Consider the following 23234-nt stretch of genomic DNA (forward strand, 5'->3'; position numbering starts at 1 on the left):
GATACTGATAAGACGTAAGATAATGCTTTATTAGTGCTACAGCGGGGGAGTTTGCAGTGTTAGGACAGGAGTACAAATAACAAAACCTAATAAATAAATAAATCAACGGCAAATATTATTTCGTAGATAGACTGAACTGTTGATTTCGGAGGTTTACTATAGTCATATTACCACATCGTATGTTGTAGTGTAGTCATGTAACGGGATTATAAACTAAGTTGAGAGCAGAGGTTGATTTTAGCGACAAATGTCAGTGGAGTGGGCGGTGTAACGCTACCCGATAAACACTGAATCATAAACGGATGCGAGGCCTTCATTATGTTCATATCGAGCTGGGGGTGGTACAAACGCATATTTAGTGGACAGTATATCAGCTTTGTAACCTACTTGTTGCTTTATCAGATAGCATAACAGCATCCCTCACTGTCGTTATGTAACATCAGGCTCTGTTAACGCCAACAACGTCAGTTAGCGCTAACGTTAGCTAGCTGCTGGTTTTTAGCATTACATTCCGGTTTGATTTATAAACCAAAATGCCTTCTATGGTAGGACAAGCCAATGGTTTATTTAGCCACTACTGCCACTTGTCAGCTGAATATATCTGCATCAATCAGAATGTATTTTAAAAATATGCTGTCGGTGGGTATAGGGCTAGTTAACACGGTGAATGTATAAAGAAAACTGAATAGAGGCGGGACCCCGTTCATTCCTATGAGAGTTGCTCAGTGGCGCATGAAGCTCAAAACAGAGCGACTGAAGATTCAGAAAGTACCCGGATCATCCGGGGACTTTTAGTTATAGAGCATGCGCAATTCAGTTTTCCTTAAGCCCCGCCTCATGTCAAATGAATGGAGAGAGAACATTACTCTGTATACGGGGTTCAGCGCTTTAGTAACATTACAACTTGTATCCCCCAGTGATTTAAATACGGGCTATACACGTGTTCGTGCTGGTTAGTTTATTGAGCTTATTCAAATATATATACGCTGAATCAGACACCTTTCTTTCCCAATGTAAATCAATGGGGGAAAGTATTTTTGGGCAAAATTACATCACGGAAGCTGTAGTGCCACCGTTTGGCCACTAAGGCCATTCCTAATTCAGCTTCAACGGCCGGCGCACTTCCTGAGTGCTTGGCTAGCACAAGCAGCTACAGTTAGCTTTCAGGCTAACAAAACGCCAATGGCAGCAAAGCAAGGCCGTGACATTATTCACGACAGTTCCCACAGCACGTCTCACACTTGTCGCCGTAAACATGTGTGTCGTTCACATACAAAATGCCCTTTAATTCATCGGTTAAATAAAGCCATTTATCACATAGCTAAGCTCTAGCTAACGCGTCCATAATTATTATTTTCAGCCTTTAGACTACGCCCCCTTCGCGGGCTAAAGCTAGCCGCTAGCAGTCAGGCTATCAGGGACAAACCTTTTTGTTTACATGTTGACGTTGTTGTTTACTTACAGATGATCGAGGAAGCTCTTCAAAACTTGCCGCAGTGTTGGCAGCTATCGGCCGCGACCGTGGCGGGCCACCGGTAGAGGTCGGGCCGTGTTGTTGCTGCCAGCGGTGTCTGTCGCTCGGTATTCACAGACCAAACATGTCTGCGGACGCCATTTCCCGCCTCATCACAAACATAACGCTGGTGGTGCGCAGCGGAATGCGACACACACGTAACGGGGAACCAACGTGGCGGAGAGCGGAGTCAACAGAAGAAAAATGGTTGTGTGTGCAGCTGGACCGAGGCTCACTACCTAACTTTATCCCTGCCGGTGCTTCTGTGCGACTACAAGTAGATGTGAAGAATGCGTTAAGAATGCGTTAAGTGTCATTGAGATTAAAAACGCTTTTAAGAGTGACTCGGGCTGCCATGGTTGAAATAGACACATGTGAATTACAGATGCATACTACAGTTAAAGGATCTTAATATCCTGTTAATATGCTCCGTTATAATGCACTATCAGGTAGCCTATCTTATTTTTTTACGATTTCAGTGTATTTTTAAGAGTAATCACATTCTCACGATCCTTTCAAATTGACTAATTTCAGCCATGACAATTGTAGGTACTTCTGTACATTATTCCATGTAGGGGCCACATAGGACCAGAGTTATGTTTGTTCTTTTACCTTAAGGAGTTCCTAAAGTTTTCATTATTTAAAATACCTTTTTTTCATCTATTGTTTCAACAACATCTAATTGTTTAGTAAATTGGCAAAACTTGAAAATCACATAATGTAGCCTACTAATGCTACAACACCTATCAGAATAAACATGTCTGCATGTACAGCACATTTAGCACTGTCTACCTTACATTTGAATATGACAGAGATGATTGTGAAAGATTGTTTCTTTACCTATAAAGTATATGGTCCTAAGCGCTTAAGTGATAATATTAATCAGGGACTCAAGAATAGTAGACACTACTATCACACTAAAACTACTGTAAGTCAAATAAAACATTCAATATTTCATGCACATTATTTAGATGAAAAATAACAAAGACAACAGGGTAGGAATTTTACTAACGAAATATTTACAATTTGTTTTAATTATTTGTTCTGTTATAGCAATTAAAGTGGGTTTATACGTATACACATTCATTTGAATGATTATAGATGAACAAATCCTAATACAATAATGAAGTTAGCACTGACTGTATAACCACCAACTGGATTACAACTTATTTAAGCACTCGCATAATCATTTACAATATTTTTCTGACATGTGTAAGAAAAGCACTTGTGGTCATTTTCATGGCCATTCCCCAAGAAAAAAAATCCCTCATGGTGGAAGCACAAAAAACGAACTAAATATAGAACCGCACACACTGGCAACAAACCTGAAGACTGTATGAAATGGAAAAATGGCTACACTACAAACACAATAACAGACTTTCACCAATACACACACATTTTTTTCCCAGCAATCTTTGTTCAACAATCCATGATGTGAGATTTGATTACTGTCAACACAACAGTCCTTATAACGGGTCAACAATGATTGCAGCTGTAGAGTTGAGTATACCTCCAATATCGTGAAAAAAAAAAAATGATCATGCAATTTTACCAAAATGTCAGCATTTTTAGTTTTCAATATACACAATGGGATCATTTCAAGGGTCAGTTTCTTGGCTCTAGGTAGGCAACATTAACTTATATACCCTGCAGCAAGAGGTTAGATGACTTTCAAAGAGCCTGGCTATACCTATTCGGCTTTGGGACTTATGTGAAACCTACTGGCTTATAAAATACACTGGTACACCTAGGTGGCAAATACAAAAATAACTCTAAAAACCTTTGCTTTAGGCTCCAATATAAAAATGTCATTGTTGGTCAGATAATGGAGATAATGTGCTACTTCTTTCCCTAAAAGTGGAAATGTAAGCATCAACTTGCAAATGGATGGTATCATTTCATCCCGAGATGAAGGATTTTCCTGTATGGTGCTGGTCCACCCCACAGGCCCCTGACATAAGAGAAATAAATAAAAAGAATAACATTTGGTATGATTCATACTAACAACTATTACAATTTTGTTAATCAACTTTATACATACCGTAGTAGCCCGTGCCAGTAGAGGTGAGGCATCACATCAGCTTTCATGTGGTACATGATTCTGCTCTCTTTGGCTTGGTTCACAGGGAATGTTTCCAGTGGTTGTCCGTTGTAATCAAACTCTGCCAGAATCACTGTGTTGTAGCTTGTGACCAATGGGCACGAGGTGTAGCCATCATACTGTAAACAAGGAGACCAATGTTTATGTATTTGCAGATTTTTACAACAGAAGTACTTCAGAGAAGTTAGACCATGTTTCAAATCAAAAAGAAAGTAGGTTTTACCGTTCTGTCTGGCTTCTCATTTTTCAGTACTCGGCTGATGGTTCTGTTCAAAATAGCAGACTGTGCAGCTGCATATTTGAAAACAAGGGTAAGCTTTTATTTTTATGTATTCTCTTATTAGGAATTGAAAAGACTAACATGTTTTCCAAATTCATCCTACACATACATTCTGTTCCATCCATCCATCCATGCATGCTAATAATCCACTTGCATGTGGGGTTAATTATAGTGGGCCCAGAATAAGGACAAGGAAACTTAACATCAGCCTAGCATAGCACAAATATCTGGGCCTCCCACATGTTCTCTTTGTTGAGCCTTCATGAAGTGTCAGGTGTGTTCAAAACTTGCCATGTAATCGTGAGTTGCAATGTAAATATTTTATGTGAATTGGACCAGGTAGAATAGCAAGTGATGCGCAATTTATGGCGCCATCAGCTGCTGCAATCGTTTTTGTGAATTCACCCTGGAATGTAAACATGGTGGGCATGGTTAGACTAAGGCGCCGTTTACACGAGGAGAAAACTGCTTGTATCTGCATAGTTTCGCGTGCGTATAGCCCTATTATTTACACGAGGCCGATAGAAACTGACCCCACAAACGATAACGGGTCCCAAGGTGGATAGATTTGCAAACGAAACGCTCTGGGGGGTCAACCGAGTCTGTAATCACCTCTATACGAATATTTCCTGAAAAAAATAGCGATAGCCCCACCTCTCCTGCTCACTGCTGTAGCAACTATCAAAAATAGCTGTGTTAATTAAACGCACAAGGGGTTCTTGAATGAAATAATATTATAAAAGGCAAACCAGAATTGTTAACGCCCAATATACTCCTTAAACAAAATAAACAGAGTCAGATTTCATGCATTGATCCATTATATTGACAAAGGAGCGATCTCAGCGGTGTTTGTAGAGAATATCTCTCTTTCTGAGCGTGTCCTCTCCACAGAGACGTGCTTCTTGGTCGGTCGATGCAATATCCACAGATTCGGTTTCTTTCAGTTAACTTCCCCGTTGCATTTATCCATATGCTGAGGAAATTACTATATCCCGCTGAATACCAGCAATCGCCACACACACTTCCTCCTGTCAGTAGCTACTGCTACTGCTACTGACCATGCTACAGATATTAGTGCAAAATCTACAGCTCCTCTACCACAACCATCAGCAACAAGTGGACATGGAGAATTACATGAACTACATGTTGCTAAATACACCGCGGGGCTTAAACAGAAGGGTAGCCATGGCAACATTGCTGCGGGGCTGCTCTTCTTCGCTGCTTTTGGTGTATTTTGGCGGAAGTTACAGCGCCACTTACAGTCCCGGCATATGTACTACAGCGTTTCCAGCGGCCTCGTTTGAACAGACACGTTAAATGAAACGAATGCATGTGAACGGAAGACTTTTTTTGAATACGCATACTGTGCATAAACGCAAACGTTCCCGTGTGAAGGAGGCCTAATTCTTTACTCTAGTCATGTTGAAGTTGTACAGGACGTGATAAGGAATGTTTTACAACCCCAATGTCATTATCAGTGATCTAAAGTTGCCAAGAACTTCCCATCATTTAATCCACAGTTACCAGACAGGAACTGGCATAAACACAGACAGTTTCAGCTAGCAAGGATCCAAGGGTTAAACTTTACTATGTATTTGTATCATGTGCAAAACATTTATTTGGAAAATGTAATAGTAAAAGTGAGCTAAAGCACAGAGGTGAACTGAGATAATGATACAATCCAGCAGATACTGAGAAGTGTCCCTTCACTACAAGCTTTTTAGGGTGTGGTTTACGTTTCTATAGTCGCCAGTAAATACAATAGGCAATTGTGCAATACACTAACTGAAAGTCCCTCTCAAATTACAAAAAACACAAGCAGTTAAAAAGGGATATGACTGCATGAATTGTAAGCCGATATTAAGTGAATTCTAGAGTTGCGTTAATGCAATGTTGAACTAATGACACAATAATCACTCACCGACAGCAGCTCCTGTTTTGGCTGTGGGCAGGTTTGTACAGTCTCCAATCCCAAACACATTTGGATATCTCTTATGTTGAAGGTTATCTTTGCTGACATCCAACCAGCCAACTTCATCTGCCAGCTGACTGCCTTTAACCACCAGATTGGGTCCCATTGGTGGTGTGACATGAAGCATTTCATACTAATACAGAAAATCAACACAGTTTTAAGAGTTATTCACTGGAGTCTCTTTTCCCACAAAAATGAAGAGGAAGGAAAAGCTTCTGTTGAGGTACAGTGATAGTTACCTGAAACACTTTGGTTTCGCCTGGTTTGTCAAGATTTTCAAACACAGCTTCTTGCTTATCTGCCCTCACTTCGATCAGGTTTTGCCTCATATTAATTTGTAGGTCACGCTGTTTCACAATTTCCCACAATGAGTCAGCATATTTCTTGATCCCAAAGAGCACAGGGAGCGACGTGTTGTATATGATGTTGGCCTTTGCTCTTTTACCCGTCTTGGAAAGAAACAAAAACATTTCTTCATTTAATTTTGAGAACCAAACATGATAGTTTCAAAATGTACAACATTATCATTACATTCTGACATACCTTTCTGAGATAGGCATCTGTAAGATACATGATCTTCTGTGGGGCTCCTGCACATTTCACAGGAGTGTTTGGGAAAGTGAACACAGCGTTTCCCTCTTTGAAGTCCTGCAGAGCTTTCCAAGTTTTCCCCACAGTTTCGACTGAGTAGTTTGATCCAATCTTTGGGTGATCAAATCCTTCTGGCAGTCCTTTGATCTAAATATAAGAAGAGAATGCTGAAATGTTTTTTTTAGGTATTTTTTTAGACCTCAATGATTAATAGATTATCAAAAAACTGGCTGAGATTTTTCTGGCAGTCAACAAATCAATTAGGCGACTAATGAATGTTAATCTAATTTATATAAAAGGGCATAAGTTTACTATAAATGAACAAAGGGATACTTCACCTTCTCAAAATGGAGTTGTAAGCCAAGCGCCACAATCAAATACTCATAAGAGATCTGAAATGTGAAATAAAGTCTATGTAAGGTTAGATGCACATCAATAATCTTTATTTTGCACAGTATTAAGCAATTATATTTTTATATTACACTATTTTATTATATATAAATAAAAGCAAACATACTTCAGTCCCATCGTCTGTGAGGACAGTATTTTTGTCTGGATTTATTTCCTGAACTTTAGATTTCACCCACTTCACACCAGACGGCATAACACTCGCAGTGGACCGACCTGATGAGGTCAACGTTTTTGCACCAGCACCAACCAGGGTCCATATAGGCTGATAGTAGTGCATCTGGAAAAAGAGAAAGGTACTTAGACAATCATGAGTTTACAGCTGAATTAATGGAAGCCACTACACCACATGATCTGTAGAATTATCTTTTAGTGATACATAAAGAGAGGTGAGGCTAATACAAATTCTATTAGTACAGGATCCTTGCCTCACTGGGCTCCACAACAGCCACATTTCCAGCTCCAAACATCCTCTTCATTCGTGCACTCATTGAAATGCCTCCACTTCCTCCTCCGAGCACAAGCATTTTGTAATGCTGTTTAGCAGAAGCATGGCTGCTTGTGTGAAATTGGGAGAGAGCAGTGCCTGTGGGGTGGCACTGCCTCAGACGACGCAGTGCAGCCATTATGTCTCTGAAAGAACAACAAGTCATTTTAGTTGGCAACAATTCAGTTATGCTATGTGTAACTCAAACAAACTGTATCTTTTAACAACCCGCACTTCACATTTGGGTGGTTCAGGACAAGACATAAAACATAAAAACATAAACAATACTTGTTATAAGAGTAATTAGAAGTACAGTTAATAATCCAATTGAGGTTGGTTGGGGAGCACATTTTAGATATCTTTAATATTGAATGTTCTGACATACAGTAATGACAAAAATGTGATTAGATAAGACTGTAACTGAACCACTCATAGACATACTGTAGCTAATCTTAAAAGGGACCATCCCAGCTATTAGCTTGACAAAACACACAGACACACAACAGAAAATCAGCAGCAGCAAACTACGCAGCACGTCTTTAAGATGATTTGACACATTTTAGTGTAAAAGTTATACAGCAAATTGAACACCTGGTTTCATTAGATATTCTGACTTTGACATAATACGTACTTTCCAGTCTATGCCTTGGTTTACCAGAAGGCAGAAACCCTTATAAAAGTAGAAAAAGTAACTGGTGTGGGTTGCATTAATTTGGGGTGCTGTCTTTAGTGAAGCCTAACCTGAGTTTAAGCGTTGCTGCATGCTGCGTAATCATTGGGTCAGTACTGTAACGTCGAAAAATACAACTCTTTCAAGAGACTTGCCTTTAACAGCAGCACCACTGTTCCCCGACCGTTTAGTCCTCTGTCTGACCGTCAATTCTGGACAAAATCCGGGAGAATTAAGTCCTTAGACCTTTCTCAGCTCTGCAAATAAGGCAGGATTTACTCAACCTGTATGAAGCTACCCGACGTGAACTCTCCGTCGACTCTCAGTTAAAATACAGAATATTTGTCCCACCCCCTCAACCGTTCGTCCAATCAGAAGTGATCTTCAGGAACTGACAGTTTAGTGGTGCAATGTAATGCCTGGAAGTATTTTTGTAATACCTGGCTATAAGAAATAGGGGAAAGCATTTCACCTCTACTACTGGTTCCATTTAAAATAATCTGTTATTAATTGTCTTTGATTTATACACCTCACTATTATTTCCATTGTGAATCAGTATATCTGACATCACTCACAGACTAGTGTTGCGTCATATACTGCACTTATCTTTGTCCTTAACCCACCTGAAATATGGAAACGTGTTGTTTCCAGGGAACATCTTACATTAAGTTTGTATCCACAACAAAACGGATTTGGCTGACCTTTGATTGCAATGTGATATTCACTGATCATAATGCCTCTCTGTTTGTTACAGATTATTATTTCACAATGTAGCTGTAATTTACAAGCAATTATCACATATAATACCAGGACATTGAGAGAGTGAATTTCAACAATGAAACATTTATATGAACTTACATTTGAAATATGTCATTCTGTAATAATGAGTAGTACTCTTTGCACTTCAAGTATATTTGATCCTATTACTTTAAATAAACATTTTGAAAGCAGAGGATATTGAAAAACAAAATATTTGGTACAAGGTCTGAGTACTTCTCCACCTCTGAGCTTTACTGAAGAGCCGCTTAATCATACTAAAGGTATTACATAGAGGTTAGATGTATGTGTACATACTTTTTAATTACTACAAAGGCTTTTATACTTTAATGATGTATGTATTATTGTTATGGGACTGAACATGGAGCATAAGGGCACATAAAGACAAACACATAGGTCACCTGTTAATTATATTACGTTACACAGCAGCACAACCTACAGCATCCAAAACGATTACTAAGGTTAATAAACATGTATTAGGCAACATTGGTTTTGGACCTAAAATAAACTAGATTGAGAAGTTTTCAAACAAAACAATGACTTATCATCAATAATCAAATGAAAAATATACTAGTGCATTAACATGTAGGCTACTTTAATGAGTCTTGTCGTCATTATGAGCTGCAGTACAACATCATTTATTTGTTGATTATATAACAAATCTGAATCTGCAAGGTTATCAAAAACATTTTGGAGTTAAGAGTAGGCATTAAGTGCACACACACTCACACACAAGCGTGCACACACACACACACACACACACACACACACACACACACACACACACACACACACACACACACACACACACACACACACACACACACACACACACACACACACACACACACACACACAGAAAAATACAAACACACACCCCCCCCGGTGCAGACTCCAGTCTCAGCTTCATCTCATCTCTCTCGGGTTGTGATCATCAGTTGGGTGATTTTCCTCTTTGTCCACATTTCTCTCTGAATATTGTGACTGCTTGTTGCTTGCCTGCAGCCATTTTCCCATCAATACACGTTCAGCTGTTTTTTTCTTCTTCGCAGATGAACAGGCTTTGTTTGGTATTTACACGACTGCATCCATGTCTGGTGATGTTTTATTCAGGAGGAGGATAAAAAGTGTTTACTGCGGATACATCTGCTAAATGTGGAGCTTGAAATAAACGGATACATGGAGACACAACAAGAATGCGCCTGTGACAAACTTGTGCGAGGTAAGAAACCATGTTTTATTTCACACTAACACATTATTTTGAAAAACAAGTAACTCTACACCTTGTTGCTTTGTGTTTCCTCACCTGGGAGCTTTGCTAAGGCAACACAGTTCACTGGGGAGTCACCTGCTGCTACCCACACTGATAGTTTAATTAAAGTTGCTTATCTGAACAGAAAAGAGACAAGGCTGCAGTCTGCTTTGGGTGTTGCCTTAGATCTTATACCAATGTACAATAAAAAAATCCATAAAAAATGAGACATGCCAATTAAGTGAATGAATGCATTATCTGCAAAACTACAACATAAAAAAAGAATTTTGAGTATTATAGGATACTATTATGTTGGATTATTGGATTATCATTTCTGATGCATTCAGGTGTAAGTATCAGTTGTATAGGCAGTTATATTAGTGACTAGTAACTAAAGCTGTCAAAAAAATTAGAAGCTTAAAGGTTAAAATATGTTTAGTTTAAATAATCAAAAGTACTCATTACGTAGAATGAATATGCCATTGGATAATAACCTATGCAAAAATGTAATTATCGCTTTATATTGCATCTGGGAAAGGTTTTAATGAAATGTTTCATCAATAACGTCTTAGCTAACATATGATAATACAGCTAATTGATTAGATCTTGTATTTAACAATCTAAATACACATTTACTAGTGACTAAAGCAGTCAAATGAATAAAGTGGCCTAAACAACATCTGCCTGTAAAGTGTAGCGGAGTAAAAGTATACAGAAAATGAAAAGTGAAGTACTTGAGTAAATGTATTTATTAGTTACATCCCATTTCTGATTTCTTCACATGTCTTGTAGGGAAACCCCTAGAAGGGCCCCGGAGAAAATGGCCTTTTGGAGGAGAAAAACTCACATAGGTAACTATTTTACAATTTAATTATTTGTTTTTGTGTGAAGTGTGGTTGTGGTAAAGAATTATGGTATTTGTGATATATTTCAAAAGCTACAGTCATACGTCTCCTCGGTCTTCTCTCAGGTGGGTTTACAGTCTCTCTACATCCTGTCCTGGTGTAGTACACTGGTTTAGGAAAAAGTTAGATTAAAGGTGGGGTAGGTAATTTTGGAGAAACCAGCTCGAGTGCGCTAGAATTTGAAAATACACAACCGGAAAAAATCTGCCACTTCCTTACAGAGCCCCTCCTCCAACACACACGAACGCGCACATGACCAATGAGGGCACGAGATAAGTTTGTGCAGATGGAAGGCTGACAGGCAGGTAGGCCATCCAGTTATTTTAGCCGGGCCGGCTAAAATGATTGGTTGTGCTTTTTACAGCGCTACGGCTTCCACAGATGACATTTTTTTAATATATTTATTGTCAAAGCATTTAATATATTCATTGCTATCGGGATGTTAAGAGCATTCCATGGAATATAACAAAAAGTGTTTCTGAAATAAATTACATACCCCACCTTTAACATGAGCTAGTCTCTCTCTCTGAGCATTGTTGCTTTCTGTGTCTTTTGTGTGCAGGACAGGTATTTGTTATTTGAAGCATGCTGTTATTATCAGTGTCTGCGTCAGACAGAGATTGAGGTGGCCTGTTATGACATGCAGAGACAGGCTCCGAAATGTCAATTTTTGAATAGAATTCAAGCTAATTTAAATATAGATTTTCTATTTCTTTACAATCAATAAAAGGGAACATAAAGAATGCTTATTTTGTTGTCATCTTCTGGGGAAAAAAACATAATTTTCCCACAGTGATTTATCATCTAAAAGTGTTATGTATGGATGTTACTAGACTCAGAGGAAAAGGGTATGGCATTATAAATGGCTTTCATTTCATGTTAGCTTCTACACTTAAATTATTGCAGACAGATGTAAAAACCTCCCTCAGAAATCAATTATTTTTACAAAAATGCTTTATAAGAAAAACAAAATATAGCATTTACACTTAATATAATTACATTTTTAAGCAGACCAAAGCTTTTCTTACTCAATAATTGTCTTTGTAACTGATAGCAGGACGAGGCCAGCCTGTTGTGTGAGAAGGTGTTTCCTGTTGCAGCTCTGTGCACGGGCATTATGCATAATTCAACAAAGACTTAACCTTGTTAGCAAACAAAAGATCGAGCAGTGTGCTTCTCAGACATGTCTCTGTGTTTAAAGTTTAAGATGCTGTGAAAAATATTTTTGTCATGTTGAAGATTATTTACTGTATTGTTTCTCAGTGAATATATTTTCAGTTTAGACGGTTTAAAAAGCATGACTAAGAATGATAATGAGCCTTGTTGCATTACCTTGACGTGTGAGCCATGAGATGAATGTCAGAGCGTGTAATTACAGATAACATCTTCAATTCATGTAGAAAAAGGCTAGGCTCAGACAAAGTCCACATGTGACAGACACTCCTAGTTGTATTATTGAATCCTTCAATCGGACTCACACAAAAAGGGGCTCAAGTTTCATAACCACATTCAAGTCTAATGTTGGATTGGAAAAGGCGAACCCATCATAATAATTCTATAAGATAGCGTATGGCGTATGATACTGTAAAAATAAAAGGTTATGGCCAGAAGGATTTGTGAGTCTTAGTGACAGACAAATAAACTAGAGGAATAGCTTTATGTATCCATAGTGAAGCTGGACCAAACTCTGAGACAATTGCCATTAAAAGTTATGGGTAAGTTATGGGTAATTATGTCACGTTAACAACTGCCAATAAATTGTATCAAATATGTTTTAAATTGATTGGTAATGTCTAAAACATACTTATGCATTTAAGCAAAGTTAAAGCAATTCTCTTTTGTAAGGAACCTATCTGATATCTTGCATAGAATAAACTGAAAACATTGACGCCAGTATTATGTCTGTCCGGTAAATGTTGGAAGACAGCCAGGAGACGTAAGCTTAGCATAAAGATTGGAAACGGAGGGGGAACAGCTAGCCTAGTACTGTCCAACAAAACGAGTGTAATTTAAGATTCATCACTAATAACAGTCAAAAAGACCTCAAAGGCAATACAATTGGTAATAACAAGGCAGATGGCATGAACAATCGAAAAAATCAAAGGCCTACTGAAAAGGAAATTGGAAATGGGTTTGCAGCATAGACCGTAGGCCTATGTACGGTTTCCAGGTGGGTGTGGAGGTCAGGTGATACATAGGAATACATTGAGCACTCACAAAGGACAGAAAGGGCATGGCAGGAGCTGAAATTACAAGATGCAGTTTACAAGGACAACCTTAAAACTGATTGTACTGATGAATTCAAAATGTCTCTGCCACTTTTACAGTATGTAGATGTATTTGTACTGACCATGTGTTCTCTCTATGTAGAGGAGGAACGCCACGTGAAGGCCAACGCGCGGGACTACAATGAAAACTTCTCTTATGCTGTAAGTAGACCTCAACACTACATCAGGTTTGCTTTATTCACAAGTGTAGGATGCAGTTATTTAACACTGTTGTTTCTGAATATTTGGTTGTTCAGGACAATCACATAAAAACCTCAAAGTACAACGTGCTCACCTTCCTGCCCATCAACCTGTTCGAGCAGTTTCAGAGAGTGGCGAACGCTTACTTCCTTCTGCTACTGATACTGCAGGTAGGAGAAACTGTGCTAGTGGGCATATATTCACTTATTTAAATGTAGTTTTTTGAGGGGAGATCACAAGAAAATGAGTTAGCTAACGTGCTTTTCTTCTCAGTTAATTCCAGGGATTTCCTCGCTGTCGTGGTTCACAACCATCGTGCCTTTGGTGTTGGTGCTGGTGATCACGGCTGTGAAGGACGCCACTGATGACTTTGTTAGTGCAATTATTTAGCCTTTACAGTTCTTCTTAATTCTCTTCTTTATCACAATATGGTAAAATTATTCTTCCTTTTTCAAAATGTCAGTTCAGATATAAAAGCGACCAGCAAGTCAACAACCGCCAGTCTCAGGTGCTCATCAGTGGAAGGTACTTTATCCTCCTTTCTCTTTTAGATGCTTTGTGTAGCTGCTGAAAAGCCAAATCACATGCACAACTTATCATATAGTGTTTGTTTAAGAACAAGTATGTTTTTTCATTATGTTGTCTTTTTTTTAATACAAGTTTACAGAATGAGAAATGGATGAAAATTCAAGTGGGGGATATCATCAAACTAGAGAATAATCAGTTTGTTGCTGTAAGTACAATTATCGTGTAAATTGGGGGACTTTGTGCCACTGATTTAAAGGGGACCTATCATGCAAAATGCACTTTTGTACATCTTTTATACATGAATATGTGTCCCCGGTGTTCCAGGGAACTCACCAAGTGTCAGAAAACACAACCCTCTCTATTTTCCTCCATACCCAAATCTCTAAAAAGGGGCTGCAACGGATCTGATAAAAACTGATCCAGATTTGAACATTGTCCTGACGTCAGGACAGTGGCGCTACGGCTATTGGGCCAACTCCACCAATCAGAAGGAGACAGCCACGGCCATTGCCGTTCGAAAGCGCTGGAGACGCTGTAGTACATATGCCAGGCCTGTAGGTGGTGCTGTTCTCACTGAATCAGCCCTTGCAAAAACAGAGCTAGAAATTGTCAAATTGAGCAAAATGAGGCATGGCTAAAATGCATGATCTGTTTGGTATTTTGAAAAAAAAAAAGTATAAATATGCCTTATATAGGTATGGTCCTACACTATATTGTTCAAATATAGCATGATAGGTCCACTTTAAATTGTTGCAGATGTTCAAAATTCAAAGAAGCTGCTGACTTCTCTGACAGATTCAGTGCTGCAGAGATTGATTTATTGCCTTTTCTCACTTTTATATTTTTGGTTTGACACCCAGGCAGACATCCTCCTCCTCAGCAGTAGTGAGCCATATGGACTGTGTTATATTGAGACTGCAGAGCTAGATGGGTAAGTGCTGCATCTGTCATGTATAGTAAAACTGAAGAAACCTAAACTGCATTTGAATTCTATGTGCGACAATGATTATGATTTTTGATGGTTGATTGTTTTTGCAGATTCTTGAGTGTACAGTATGTGACTTTTCCTAACATTAAAGGGGTTTACGGAAACATTTCTACGTCACCGCACGACACAATTTTTTTTTCTTCTGTTTTTCACCAAACAGAGAGACCAATCTGAAAGTTCGCCAGGCTTTGACCATAACCTCAGACTTCGGAGATGTTTCAAAACTGATGGACTTTGATGGTGAGATCCCGCTTAACACATGAGTTTATTTTTTATATTTGCGTCAATAAAACAATTGTAGAAAATGCAGGCTTTCTCTATGTGGCCATGTTGACTTTGATGTGTGAATAAATGTCTATGAAATCTTTCCTGCATTAAAGACTGGTTTGTTCATCAGGAGAAGTCATCTGCGAGCCACCAAACAACAAGCTGGATAAATTCACAGGAACGTTACACTTGAGAGACAGTAAACACCCTCTGGACAATGAGAACCTGCTGCTGCGAGGCTGTGTACTCAGAAACACTGAGTGGTGCTTTGGGATGGTTATCTTTGCTGGTATGAATGATCTTTTTATTGATTTGATGCTTTTAATCCTATGTTCTTTCAACACTGATATTTGTTGTATCCCTCCAACAGGTTTGCAAACCAAACTCATGCAGAATTGCGGAAGGACTACATTTAAAAGGACAAGTATTGATAAGCTGATGAACACTTTGGTTTTGTGGGTAAGTTGTTGCTTTAAAACACAAGCTTTAGGGTTAAGGTTAGTTCACTATAGCCCATTTCAGACACAAAGGCAATTCAGATGCCTTTACATAAGGATTAACACAAGTATCATTAATAAATAACAAAATCGACATTGTAAATACATAAGATGCTGCAAAAAGTGCAGACAAATAATAATAAAATATAAATGACCTCTGGAAAAGCAGCAGTAAAAATAAAGGTTTTTAGCCAAATTAAAGGAACCAAGCATTGGGACAGACCTCAGATGTTCAGGCAGTTTGTTCCAGAACTGCGGGCATAAAAGCTTAAAGCATCAAAGAACATAAATGGATTATCTATATTTCAGATCTTTGCTTTCCTCATCTGCATGGGAGTTGTGTTGGCCATTGGAAACACTCTCTGGGAGAGCTGGACAGGCAGAAACTTTCAGGTGTTTTTGCCGTGGGATTACTTTCAGAGCAGTGCTGTTTTCTCTGGCTTCCTCACCTTCTGGTCCTACATCATCATCCTCAACACTGTCATGCCCATCTCACTGTATGTCAGGTAAGGGCAAAGTTTTTCCAAAATGCTGTGCCATAAACTTTTCTTTGAAACATATTGTTGCTTTGAGGAGATGCATAACAATGATCTTTTCCCTCTTCTTTTCAAACTTCCACTCTGAATTCAATCTTTCAGTTTAGAGCAAAATATTACAATACAATGTTTTTTTGCACCTTCCTTCAGTGTGGAGGTACTGCGACTTGGTCATAGTTACTTTATCAACTGGGACCAGAGGATGTACCACAGTCAGACGAACACCGCGGCAGAAGCTCGCACCACCACACTGAACGAGGAGCTCGGCCAGGTGGAGTACGTCTTCTCCGACAAGACGGGCACCCTCACCCAGAACATCATGGTGTTCAAAAAGTGCTCCATAAATGGACAGACATACGGTATTGAACACACACATATGAGAAAACTAACATCTGCATCATGCCACTGGCAGACCAGAACAGACTGGTTGATATCCAGTTAAATGTTTTGACTATGTCCTACAAAAAAGTAATAAATGACTTTACCTTGTGCCATATAACCAAAAAACATTTAAATGTGTTTTATCAACTTTGGTTCACTGGTTTATTATTTCTCTGAAATACCATTGAATTGTATAATTATTCCAGTAGGATATGGAAATCTGGTCAAATGTATTCTATTAAATATCAGAATATTTCACAATCAGCTCTAAAGTAAAAGGTGTCAGTTTGGACTTTAAAACATCTCATTTATGTCAATAGCAAACTTGTTATATTTAATTTTAATATACCTTTTTTGTTTTTCTTAGGTGATGTATATGATGAATTTAAGCAGAAGGTGGAAATTACAGAAGTAAGTGAGGCTAAACAGGCACACATTATTAACTCTGTACCAACACTTATATTGTTTTTACGATGTGGCGCTCCCTGTGCCCTCAGAAAACAGACTGTGTGGACTTTTCCTTCAACCCTCTCTATGACAGAGGCTTTAAGTTTTATGATGGCCGGCTGGTTGAAGCCATTACACTGGGGGATCCGGCAGAGCAGGATTTCTTCAGACTGCTGGCTTTGTGCCACACTGTCATGCCAGAGGAGAAGAGTGAAGGTGAACTGGGCACACAATCCTGAAGTGAAGTATCAACAATTATACTCAAAATGTGTAATTGGTTCTAGTTTGTTTTCTGTAAACATGAAGGACATTTGGTGTACCAGGCCCAGTCCCCTGATGAAGGAGCCCTGGTCACTGCGGCACGAAACTTTGGGTTTGTCTTCCGGACCCGGACCCCCGAGACCATCACACTGTGTGAGCTGGGAAGAGCTGTCACCTACCAGCTGCTGGCCATACTGGACTTCAACAACGTGCGCAAGAGAATGAGTGTCATTGGTTAGGTCTTCACTTATAACAGCAATACTCTCTGTAGCCGACAAGTAGTCATCATGACAGTATGTGCACACAAAATCATTTAGAAAACAAGTGTACTGACTCCTTTTTTAACATTTTTCAACATACCTGAAAGAATTAGTCATAACTCTTCTAAAATAGCATAAAGTTATAGGCTCTATGTGTTTGCATTATGTTCAATGTATTTGAATGCAAATAGGATTTGCTCAGAAAAGTCATGCTGTCTTCTTTTTCTCGTATTTTACAGTGAGAAACCCACAGGGCCAGATTAAACTCTACTCCAAAGGAGCTGACACTATCATCTTTGATCTTCTGGATCCCTCCAATGAAGATATCATGTACACCACCTCAGAACATCTCAATGTAAGGGTTGCACAATTGGAAAAAATTTATGATTTAATTTAAGAAATTGTGCACTTTGCATTTAAGTTCATCTTTAAAGTACTAAAATCATCTGTGTGCTTTACAACTGTGTTTCTTTTTCGATCATGTTCTTTGCAGGGATTTGCTGGAGAAGGACTTCGCACACTGGCTCTGGCCTACAAAGATCTTGATGAAGATTATTTTGAAGTCTGGATGAAGAAGTTCATTTCCGCCAGCACTGTGATTGAGAACCGCGAAGATCAGCTGGCTGTTCTCTACGAGGAAATTGAGCAGGGCTTGAAGGTACAATTGTTATCCTTTTGTTAACATCCTTAAAATGATCACACTCATTAAGCCTCTGCTCCTCTGCCTCTGGCATGGCTGAAGCTTCTAGGAGCCACAGCTATCGAGGACAAACTTCAGGACGGAGTCCCAGAAACCATCGCCTCTCTAGCTCTGGCTGACATCAAGATCTGGGTCCTCACAGGAGACAAACTAGGTAGCATAATTCAACTGAAGTACCTTTTTGGACAAAAAAGCTGATACTGTAAAAATCTAAAGAGATGTATATTGTATAAAAACATTTCAGAGACGGCGATGAACATCGGCTACTCCTGCCACATGCTGCGAGACGACATGAATGAGGTGTTTGTCATCTCAGGCCACACACTGCTGGAGGTGCAGCAGCAACTCAGGTGAGTTATGTGTGGGAAATATTGTTAATGTAGTACCTAAAAGTAATATTTTATCCAATGGACTATGATAATTCTGTTATTCAGTAGACTAGAGCCTTCATAAAGCTTTATTTAAACATTCTGTAAATGTTTGTTAACTTGCTTTCCTCTCTCCTCAGGAGTGCCAAAGAGCAGATTCTCGGCCTGAGTCGAGTTAGCAGTGCAGGAGATGTTGAGAAGGCAGAAATGTTTGCAGATGGCTCTGTGTATGAAGAGACCATCATTGCAGAGTACGCCTTAGTCATCAATGGACACAGTTTGGTAATATACCAACATTTCTTTAAATATATGGTATTTTCCTTTGTTCCAATGATAACCTCTGCTTGATTTTATTCTGGAGCCGACGCCTGTACGTTTGTTAAATGATTGTTGTGTTGCTGAGTTTGTCTTCTCTGATGCTGCTGCTGACGGAGCTGAGTCTGTAATGATCTACTGCGCTCCTGAGGGCCCTCGGCTCTATTAAAGGTTTTCATTAACATCCATTTCCTCAGAGGAGCTGCTCCCTCGCTGCGCCCAGAGCACGGTGCAACAACAGCTTGGTGGAAATGTTTCATTGAGCTGTTTCTTCCAATGCAGGGGGTCATGCTATAGCCTGGTAATGATAGCTCTAATAGGTGTGATGTATATGTTCTCTCTGCAGGCTCACGCCATGGAGCCACAGCTGGAGCATGTCTTGCTGGACTTGGCCTGTTTGTGTAAAACTGTCATCTGCTGCCGGGTCACTCCCATGCAGAAAGCCCAGGTGGTGGAGCTGGTGAAGAGGCACAAGAGGGCCGTCACCCTGGCTATTGGAGATGGAGCCAACGATGTCAACATGATCAAGAGTGAGTCTCACTCAGGGACCCAAAGCTAAATATAGGAAAAATGTTACCGCATCATAACATTCAAGTAGCTAGATTTAGCTTTTTTCATGTCAGTCATGTATCTGTCTACTAATTTTAACATGACATTTTGGGCACTGTTAAAGATTTCATAGTATCGTGGGAAGAAGCTTTATGTTTGATTAGTTAAAGGAACAGTTTGTGCCTCTGTTATATTTTAAAGCTATAATTTCCAAGGATGGATTGAACTAATATTTGCATTGACATTATGTAACTTTAACAAGGTGTATATGTGTTTGTACACTCTCAACATGTTATTGCTCCTGTTTTTTATGTTTATAGTATCTAGAAAGCCCTGGCCAGTCTTTTGGTGTATGACAATTGAACAAATAAATAGCTTACCTTTAGTTTCAAAGGTCAGTGATCCACTCTGCTGTTTCTTCCTCAGCTGCTCACATTGGTGTTGGCATCAGCGGTCAGGAGGGAATGCAGGCGGTTCTGGCTTCAGATTACTCCTTCGCTCAGTTTCGGTACCTGCGGCGCCTCCTGCTGGTTCACGGGCGCTGGTCCTACTTCCGCATGTGTAATTTCCTGTGGTACTTCTTCTACAAGAACTTTGCCTTCACACTGGTACACTTCTGGTACGGCTTCTTCTGTGGTTTCTCAGCTCAGGTAAGAATACTGACACTGATGAGCTAATTGTGGACATCATCATTTTTTTGGTTACTCTGAAATCGGACTATTGATTTTGGCTACACACTCCTGACCTGATCTTTCAAAGGGGCTTTGATTTAAAGGCACAAACCTTTCCACATTTGTTTTTAATAATGTATAGTATATTGCTATCCTCTTTCCACAGACTGTGTATGACCAGTGGTTCATTACCCTCTTCAATATAGTCTACACATCTTTACCAGTCCTGGCGATGGGACTTTTCGATCAGGTAATAATTATATTGGCAATATTAAATTGCCTTATTCTTTTAAAATAAGCTAAACAAGTCAAAATATTATTACTTCAACCTCTTTTAATGTGTATTGATTGGTATCCAAATATCTAACACCACATGAAGTACTAAACTTAATATAACTTTGGCTAGAATCCCTAACTTGATAACAATTGTACATGTATGCCACTGGACTTAAAATCTGCCAAAGAAAACTAGCATTGAGCCATCAATACTAACTGTATACCATATCCCTACCATTCTCTATTATAACACCACATAACTCTGGTGATATTTCCTACAGGATGTCAGTGACCAGAACAGCCTTCACTACCCGAGCCTCTACAAACCAGGCCAGCAAAACCTTTTCTTCAACAAACGCCAGTTCTTCCTGTGCACGCTGCAGGGGGTTAGCACATCATCCCTGCTCTTCTTCATTCCCTACGCTGCCTTCTCTGTCATGGTGAAAGAGGACGGCTCCTACATTTCTGACCAACAAGTGTTTGCTGTTACCATAGCAACATCCTTGGTCATTGTCGTGACTGTTCAGGTAAGAGCATAAACAGACAAAATCAGTGTTGATGAGATAATTAAACGCTCTGTTTATGGTGCATGTATCTGTTCGTAGATTGGACTCGACACACACTACTGGACTGTCGTCAATCACTTCTTCGTATGGGGGAGCCTGATAGTCTACTTTGCCATATTGTTTGCCATGCAAAGTGATGGCATGTTTGGCATCTTTACAAGTAGTTTCCCATTCGTAGGTAAGTTTGGCTCATTTGGATAAATGTGAAGAATGAATACTGATGCACTGAAATTCACTTTAAGATAAATGTGTGTCCTCAGGCACAGCTCGAAACTGTCTATCGGAGAAGAGTGTGTGGTTGGTCATTCTGCTCACCTCTGTGGTGTGTGTGGTGCCCGGCATGGCAGTCAGCTTCCTGAGAGTAGAGCTCTTCCCAACTCTAACATATAAGGTACAGTAACTTTGATGTTAACAACGTTTTTTTAAACTTCACAACATTTCATGTTGAATATATTTTGTTTTGCTTCACTACGCCTACTCCTATACTTTGACAGCTTAAGTTACTAGTTACAGATAAAGAGTTTACAAGAAGAAATTATCTGCTAAGATAGTACAATTTATAAAAAAATTAAACCAGATGTTCCCAGCCTTTTTAACTTTAATTGAGTTGGGGATCCTTGTCTAATTAAGATATCTGTGAATTGTTAGCTACTTAAACATTGATATATCAGTTTAAACAGTCTACAAATGTCATATATCTGCCAGTCACATTGAACACTTTATGCAGAACTATACTTTTACTTTGAATACTTGTGCAATTTGCTATTAATACTTTTAAATAGAAAATATTATACATTTAAATATCTAAATATATAGCCTACTATATAGATATTGTATTTATTATTATTGTATTTTATTGTATTATTGTATTTTCATTGTGGTATTACTACTTTTATTTAAGTAAAGGATCAAAGTACCTCCTCCACCTTGTATTTGGACAGGTTCGTCATGTCCAACAGTTCAGAAGGAGGCAGGGCCCTCAGGAGCAGAGCCTGAGGAGAGTTCGCAGGACGAGCTCCCACCGCTCTGCGTATGCCTTCTCCCCACCAGCAGGGCTACGGAGAGCTCATTACCTCAGGAAAAAACATGAAGATGAGCACAGCGTCTTATACTGGCTCGCCTGGAAGGACACCACAAAGCTCCACCTGGATAGAAAACATGTTGAAGAGAAAGAACGCAGTCTCATGCATTTCTGATGAAATCACAGAAGCACCAGCAAAAACAGACTGAAAACTGAACTTTAGCTCTGACCTACAGACACTGTTTACACTTCAGGTCACCAAAAGCATGGTTCACACAGACTAAGCACAACGTATGAGTGTCCTTCATTTGGGTGAATCTATGCTCAAATCTTCACATGCCTACCTCATTTTTTTTTTACTTTAGTGTGAATGTGGATTATATTTAAATATTAAAAGCCAGTCAAATAAGATTATCTAGAGGAACAATTTTGCCCCCAAAAAAGCCATCTGATTAAAAACTGATAATGGACAACTTTAAAACCTTTATTATGTAAGGAATTTGGTTAATGGGCAAACTCAGATGATATATTTTAAGACATTATGTATGAGTTGCCAAAAAGAAAGACATCCTTGTACTACCTTAACTGAGTGGTTGGTGGATTTATTCAATTTTATTTGAATGATTTAATTTTCTGATTGTCACAAACATAATACATGGAACACAAGTTAAGAAAGCCCAAAGCACGAGTACTAAAAGTATATAAGACTCTTCTGTAAGTCAATGCACTGAAAAACTCCCCTCAAACAGACTCCATCATGCTAAAATGTGTTTCTTAAATACTGACATAAAACTGCTGAAGGTGATATGAACTTATTTATTGATTTTAATGCATTTTACTGACTACACATCTGCCAATATATGTGTGCGTTCTCCCCATGCCTCGCCTTGAATCGTTCCTATTAAAGATAATCAATCTTTTTTTATTTGATATTCAACAATTATTTGGCCTGCTTTCGTTCCAACAAATGTGTTAAAAACTCATATTTTATCTTAAAAGATTTGTCCTTCACTTTGAACATTGTTCAGTTGCTGCACAACATTTGAATGATCAAACTCCAAACTTTTTCAATTTGGTTCTCAACATAAGATGAGATGAATACAGTGCTTGAAAAACTATTTTATCTATAAAAATATTTAGTGGACATATATGACCAGAAAGTAAAAGAGGAATCGGCCT

General features: G+C 38.9%; 3 protein-coding genes across 4 annotated transcripts in view; 1 reads left to right on the forward strand and 2 right to left on the reverse strand.

The window, feature by feature from the left end:
* The window catches only part of ctdspl2a (CTD (carboxy-terminal domain, RNA polymerase II, polypeptide A) small phosphatase like 2a), a 10336-nt gene extending 8567 nt beyond the window's left edge, over positions 1 to 1769 (reverse strand). For both annotated transcript variants that reach the window (XM_034141287.1, XM_034141286.1), the window contains exon 1: positions 1463 to 1769. The gene's annotated coding sequence lies outside the window, so the exon portion shown is untranslated. The remainder of the gene's footprint in view (positions 1 to 1462) is intronic.
* A 759-nt stretch (positions 1770 to 2528) lies between these two features.
* Positions 2529 to 8354, reverse strand: sqor (sulfide quinone oxidoreductase). The gene is made up of 10 exons (XM_034141288.1): positions 8178 to 8354; positions 7294 to 7498; positions 6975 to 7145; positions 6796 to 6849; positions 6410 to 6604; positions 6106 to 6315; positions 5816 to 5999; positions 3838 to 3905; positions 3555 to 3733; positions 2529 to 3464 (listed from the first exon to the last, which is right to left on the reverse strand). Exons 2-10 carry the CDS (start codon positions 7489 to 7491, stop codon positions 3407 to 3409), a joined length of 1317 nt encoding a protein of 438 aa, XP_033997179.1. The 5' UTR covers positions 7492 to 7498; positions 8178 to 8354; the 3' UTR covers positions 2529 to 3406.
* Positions 8355 to 9990: 1636 nt separating this feature from the next.
* atp8b4 (ATPase phospholipid transporting 8B4) lies at positions 9991 to 22975 on the forward strand. The gene is given in 29 exon segments (XM_034141866.1): positions 9991 to 10021; positions 10844 to 10902; positions 13327 to 13385; positions 13481 to 13594; positions 13698 to 13796; positions 13888 to 13949; positions 14085 to 14157; positions 14813 to 14883; positions 15101 to 15180; positions 15338 to 15496; positions 15578 to 15666; positions 16014 to 16210; positions 16391 to 16599; positions 16989 to 17032; positions 17119 to 17284; positions 17375 to 17563; positions 17829 to 17944; positions 18083 to 18247; positions 18332 to 18443; positions 18534 to 18639; positions 18798 to 18939; positions 19319 to 19502; positions 19948 to 20171; positions 20359 to 20442; positions 20750 to 20995; positions 21074 to 21212; positions 21295 to 21425; positions 21976 to 22077; positions 22079 to 22975. Coding segments are annotated over 28 exon segments (3579 nt in total). The 5' UTR covers positions 9991 to 10021; positions 10844 to 10871; the 3' UTR covers positions 22265 to 22975.
* The last annotated feature ends 259 nt before the right edge of the window (positions 22976 to 23234 follow it).

Source organism: Trematomus bernacchii, unplaced genomic scaffold (genome assembly GCF_902827165.1).
Source record: "Trematomus bernacchii unplaced genomic scaffold, fTreBer1.1, whole genome shotgun sequence".
NCBI classification, from domain to species: domain Eukaryota; kingdom Metazoa; phylum Chordata; class Actinopteri; order Perciformes; family Nototheniidae; genus Trematomus; species Trematomus bernacchii.